Below are 5,591 nucleotides of genomic sequence, written 5' to 3'. Positions count from 1 at the left end.
TTCCTCCAAATATTATCTATCTTTTAGATAATATTAATTAACAACCTTTTAGTGTTAATTTCATGTAACGATACACCCCGTTACAATACCTATTTATGGATAAGAATTCAGGAAATTACTATTTAAAGTAATTTCCTCCAAATATTATCTATCCAATAGATAATATTAATTAACAACCTTTTAGTGTTAATTTCATGTAACGATACACCCCGTTACAAGTACTAGCGAAAACTACTATTTTTTTATAATCGGCTATCAAATACTTAATGGTGTACTTATAATTTCGGTCCTTAATTCACATTAAAGTTCCTCTGCAATTTAAAGTTCTGGATTTTTAGCGATAGAATTTGCTGTTATCGTAATAATTTAATTATTATTATAAATTTTTCAGGTGCTTGACACAAATTGAAATAGCACTCGCGTTTTGAGAAAAAAGGATAAAAATATGCCAAGAAAATGCGACTTTTCAATAATTGGTACGAACCTTAAAAAAAGAATATTAAACACTTATCATGATTGAGGAGTCCAATCCACAAATACAAAGAAAAACATTCCTCAATTACGTTTTCTTCCTTATCGTAAGATCCAAGACTCGAAATGCTCGCCCGACAGGTACGGAGCTTGAAGCTTCTCTAGTCTCGACGCTTCCTAAACGACTATATAATCTCAAGGCAAACAAATTAATTAAATTCCTGCCTTCTTCTCTTCTCTCAGATCCTTCGTCGCGTCGCGACACAAAAGAACGCCTTCTTCACGACACAATATAACGCCTTCCTGTCGACACTCGTCGTAGCCGAGCACAATCAGTCGGAGCTCTCGGGACCAACGCTCTCGACTATCACAGCCGCAAAACAAATTGGTGGCGACATCACCTTGCTCGTCCTTGGGAGCCAAGCGGCCCCCGCAGCCAACGCCGCCACCAAGGTCGCAGGCGTTCATTCGGTCTTACACGCCTCTCACACTAAGTACGATCACTTGCTTGCCGAAGAAGTGGCCGAACTTCTTGTCGCGCTACAAAAAACCTCATTATTTTCCCACATACTCGCACCAAGTTCCAATGCGAGTAAAAATTATTTGCCACGCGCCGGTGCAAAACTCAATGTTGCGCCCATTTCTGATATTTTAAAAGTCATTTCTAACGACACGTTCTTACGCCCAACCTATGCGGGCAATGCCATTACGCAAATCAAATCGACGGACTCTATTAAGGTCATTACGGTACGACCTACCGGGTTTGACAAAGCGGACGCTGAGGGTGGACACGCCTCGCTCGATACGGCCCCAGACGTCCCTGAAGCGGCCAAGTCGACGTTTGTATCGCAGGAAGTAAGTAAATCGGAACGTCCGGATCTCGCGTCCGCTCGGGTCGTGGTTTCGGGGGGCCGTGGTCTTAAAAATAGCGAAAATTTTGGCTTACTGTACACCCTCGCGGATAAACTTGGTGGCGCGGTTGGCGCTTCTCGTGCGGCTGTGGACGCGGGATTTGTCCCAAATGAGCTCCAAGTGGGTCAAACTGGTAAAGTTGTGGCGCCAGAATTGTATGTGGCTGCGGGGATTTCGGGTGCGATTCAGCACTTGGCAGGCATGAAGGATAGCAAGACAATTGTTGCCATTAATAAAGACGAAGACGCCCCGATTTTCCAAGTGGCCGATTTTGGTGTCGTGGGTGATCTTTTCGTCGTGATTCCTGAATTTACCGATAAAATTTAGAAACGAAAGGTTTTTTTTTTTAAAGAATACGGAAAAGCGAGTGGGGGCTTTTATTAAAAATCGTTTTTTACTGAGCGCTCGTTTAAGCATTTTACTACTTTGGAAAATGTTGCTTTTTAGGGTTGAGTGGGTGCAGGATTTGTACGATTGCGAGGTGTTTCTTGTTGGGCGTATGTTCCTGGGTGTTGCGTCGGAGTTGGTCGATCGTCACGTCCTAGCATTGCGATGCCTAAGAAGGCCAGTGTTGATACGAGCGATGTCGCGACGGCAAGATAGATGCCTCCACATCGGACGAATCGATCGAACTTGGCATGACAATGGAGGGTGACGCCGGATAAGAGCAGGAACAGGGACGCGGTTTCTACGAAATAAATAGTTTGAATTTCTACGCACTTTCCAATCTTGCAACTGTAGAATAGAAGAAGCATTTCAAAAAAGTGTAAACAAGCATGGGGTCGTGTTCGCGTCGTTTCTGTCAATTCTGGACGCGTGTTTTGCTCCGATTTACAACGCCTGCTCGTTAGTTGCTTACATTGCGTTACGAACAGCAGCCGTTCGTAAAGTATTGTGGGGGTCAAACGTGCAGTCGTTGTCAGTACGAGCGCACTAAGTTTCTCGGATTGTCAATTTTCTCGCGTTCGTGACCGTTTGCCTTTTTAATCTTTATCGAGTGGCTTCGTCTGTTCTCCATTTGCAATATTTGAAAAAGCCATGGATCTCATCCTGTTTGTGAGCTCGCAACCGCGTCCCTGTTCCTGCTCTTATCCGGCGTCACCCTCCATTTCACCAAGTGATCATTCGTCCGATGGGGTTACTTGCGTCGCGACACGTCGTATCAACACTGGCCTTCTTAGGCATCGCAATGCTAGGATACGATCGACCAACTCCGACCACACCCAGGAACTCGCCCAACAAGAAACACCCGAATCGTACAAATCCTGCACCACTCAACCAAAAAGCATTTTCCAAAGTAGGAAAACGATGCCAGAAACGTAAATACCACGGCTGTTTTTAAATGATTGCAACGTAGCATGTACCCATATACCGAACAGTTTGCGACATAATCTGAGACCACCAATACAATCCCCGCGACTACGAGTAATGCCGCAAGCAATAAATCCACAAGTTGCTCAAATAGTCGAGTAGGTCGTGGCAGCATACGCATCCCTTCCATAAATAGCAGGAAAAATAGCCCCACAAGCATCCCCGTGTACGTCATTAACGTCGCATACGTCGCTGCCCGACTACCCAACATACTAGAGTAGCCATAATACGACGAACCCACAAATGCTCGCGACAATGTAGCCAAAGCCACGACTGAGAAAGCAAAATTAAAAAAACGTAGCAGCATTCGTGCCCCACGCATCGTATTGCCACGTGCCATTATTGTCCTTGGTTGCTTCTTGACGGCTCAAAGGGTTTGCGAGAATGGGAGCTGGAATGCCCACGTCCTTGCTTTCTTTGGGACGAGGTCTCTCCTCTTGTGATGTTACCGTTAGAATGACTAGGAAAGACTTAGACGAATCTAACGGGAGGAAGCGCAGCGACTTGAGCGCCATCAAAAGGTGAGACGAGCACGACGGGGGACTCGAGTGACGGCATTACGACGTCACTGAGGCCCACGTAGCTCAATGTACTCACTTGAGAAGCTCGTATTTCTTCTGCTATTGGAGATAAAAGCAAAGCTTTTGACGTGTAGGATGAGAGGTAGTTAATTTGGTCCATTGACGTGAGATTGTTGATTTCGACGACGGTGAATGCCGGAGGCGGTTGATTCGCAATGGCTCGGGAGGCCGACGTTTTCATTGTATAGAGCTTGAGCGCTAGTAAAAGCACGAGGACGATTGCAACGGATAAAACGACGAATTCGCATGGAATCATGCTTTCGTTGTGAAGGTGCGATGGCAAATGGTGTTGTGGTGACTACTAGATAAGATCATCAGGACACGATTCGGTGCTTTCGTGTCTGGATTGCTCCGTTCTGAAAGAACGCAACGTTAATGTATACATTTGGTTTAAAAGCATGTATTGTAGAGAACATTTACTCTTTCGTGTTGTATGTGATTGGGCCACGTATACAAAGAAGACGATAGATTGATAAGTTGACGTAAATAATTATTACAAGTTAATATGAAACGAAAGACATGGCCAGCCATCTGGTCGTGGAAGAGCAGCTGATGAAGCTCCTTAAGGAAACAGGTGGGACCGAATCTCATGGTGGGTACTTGGACGCGTAATCGTCACGTCGCAAGTATCAACACATGGAGATTGGATTTGTGGAACGGACCACTACGACCGCTTAAATGTTGAGTCCATCGTGGCAAAGTTTTGTCATTGACACGGAGCTTTTATGTAGTGGTAGGGTGGACTATCCCTCTATCGGAACGTCCATTGCTACAGCGACGCTGTAATTTTCTTTGTTATAAAACACGCTTCCTGGTAATTAGACAAGAGCGAAGAGCTCAAGTCCCACGTTGCTCTTCTTTCTCACCATTCACAGTGATCTCAATGTCTCCTTTCTATACACGTTGATTCGACAGGGTTAAAAGTGCAGCTGGAAAAGCCATTGATCAAATCCAAAGATCAAGAAATTTCAAAAGTGGCAGACGAAAGACTTTCCATTTCATTCGCCTACTCGACTTGTTTGTGCTGTCGCGTGTCGTGAAAGGATACATGCTGCTTTTATAACTCCGCTTTTCCTTCAAGGGTAGTCTTGTTGCCACGCCATCACTTACAATCTGACGTTGCCATCAATTTAAAAAGATCATGATTTTTCTTATTGAGTGTCACTTTTGACGTGTAACTACTTGTAGCCAGATGTTCCTTGTGTTCGACATTTCGTGACGCAACACTCACTTCCCTTTCATAGAACGTGTGTATAAGAAGAAGGCATATCAGTCTGTTGGTGAGCACCTATTACAAGGGGATTCTGTATTTCAGCAGCCCGCATTCGCTAAGCAACGGAAGCGCTAGAAGCCCTCACAATAATTTCCTTTTGAGGTGAAAAATGACAATTGACTTACCGCTGAATATAGAAAAGCGCAAGTTTCTGGTGTGCGTATATTTTCCACGACATCTTTTTAGAATGCTTTGATTAAAGACAACTAGAGCGTGACGAAATGATTGCTTCTTCTGACTCAAGCAAGCACGCTAAAAATGCATAAAAATAAAGTCTATTTTAATATGGCTCTGCTATTTAGAAACATCTTCTAGAAGCAATAGCGAAAAGAATGCGAGAGTTCTGTTCATTGGCTAGTTTCCGCCAGTCGCTGTTGGACGCGCGAAGGGGTGGTGAGCAATGAGTCTTTGTATACAGTTAGATTATATATTTAGTCAGTTAAGAAGATTGCAATACGTAAGAAACTTGAATTATATATTCGAGTTTAACTTTTTCCATATACTAAGTCTTCCTCAGTATCGACCTTTAGTTGCTAAGAATTCTTAGCAGCTTTAAACCCTTCCTCTGCACGTCCTGTATGTGAAGTATTCTGCAGCATCTTTACCTTGACTGTTATCAGCTTATCTTAGCCAGTACTAGGTAAAACAAGCGAAAGGTGCCCCGTAATAATTACGGCTTAGATACGATCATAGCGGGTACGCCTGGCCGAAAATTTAATTTAAAATTAATTATTCATTACAATTTTTAGGGACACCCCGTTAAATAACATAAATATTATGTCCTAAAAGAGGAATAAAAATATTATTCCCTATGAGAGAGAATAAATAAAGAATTACAACATTATTATCTTTATTTTTTCACTTAAATAGTTCCAATATTACCACATTCGGTAATAATTCACGCAATTAGACACTAGTTCTATTGATTGATTCATTTAACTTTGAATCAACCCCGCCAATCGTAAAAAGACACGATTGTGCGA

General features: G+C 43.2%; 3 protein-coding genes across 3 annotated transcripts; 1 reads left to right on the top strand and 2 right to left on the bottom strand.

Moving 5' to 3' along the window:
* Nucleotides 1-597: 597 nt before the first annotated feature.
* Nucleotides 598-1,710, top strand: CCR75_009563 (uncharacterized protein; the record flags this gene model as incomplete). Its single annotated transcript, XM_067967602.1, has 2 exons — nt 598-612; nt 715-1,710. 2 exons carry the CDS (start codon nt 598-600, stop codon nt 1,708-1,710), a joined length of 1,011 nt encoding a protein of 336 aa, XP_067823587.1.
* A 794-nt stretch (nt 1,711-2,504) lies between these two features.
* On the bottom strand, nt 2,505-3,094 carry CCR75_009564 (uncharacterized protein; the record flags this gene model as incomplete). Its single annotated transcript, XM_067967603.1, has 2 exons — nt 2,505-2,648; nt 2,756-3,094. 2 exons carry the CDS (start codon nt 3,092-3,094, stop codon nt 2,505-2,507), a joined length of 483 nt encoding a protein of 160 aa, XP_067823586.1.
* Nucleotides 3,095-3,225: 131 nt separating this feature from the next.
* Nucleotides 3,226-3,591, bottom strand: CCR75_009565 (uncharacterized protein; the record flags this gene model as incomplete). Its single annotated transcript, XM_067967604.1, has 1 exon — nt 3,226-3,591. The coding sequence occupies one exon, from the start codon at nt 3,589-3,591 to the stop codon at nt 3,226-3,228; it is 366 nt and encodes a 121-aa protein (XP_067823585.1).
* Between the last annotated feature and the right edge of the window lie 2,000 nt (nt 3,592-5,591).

Source organism: Bremia lactucae, linkage group LG17 (genome assembly GCF_004359215.1).
Source record: "Bremia lactucae strain SF5 linkage group LG17, whole genome shotgun sequence".
In the NCBI taxonomy this organism is placed as follows: domain Eukaryota; phylum Oomycota; class Peronosporomycetes; order Peronosporales; family Peronosporaceae; genus Bremia; species Bremia lactucae.
Note: the sequence above shows the minus strand (reverse complement) of the source record. Positions and strands in the feature narration are given on the sequence as shown.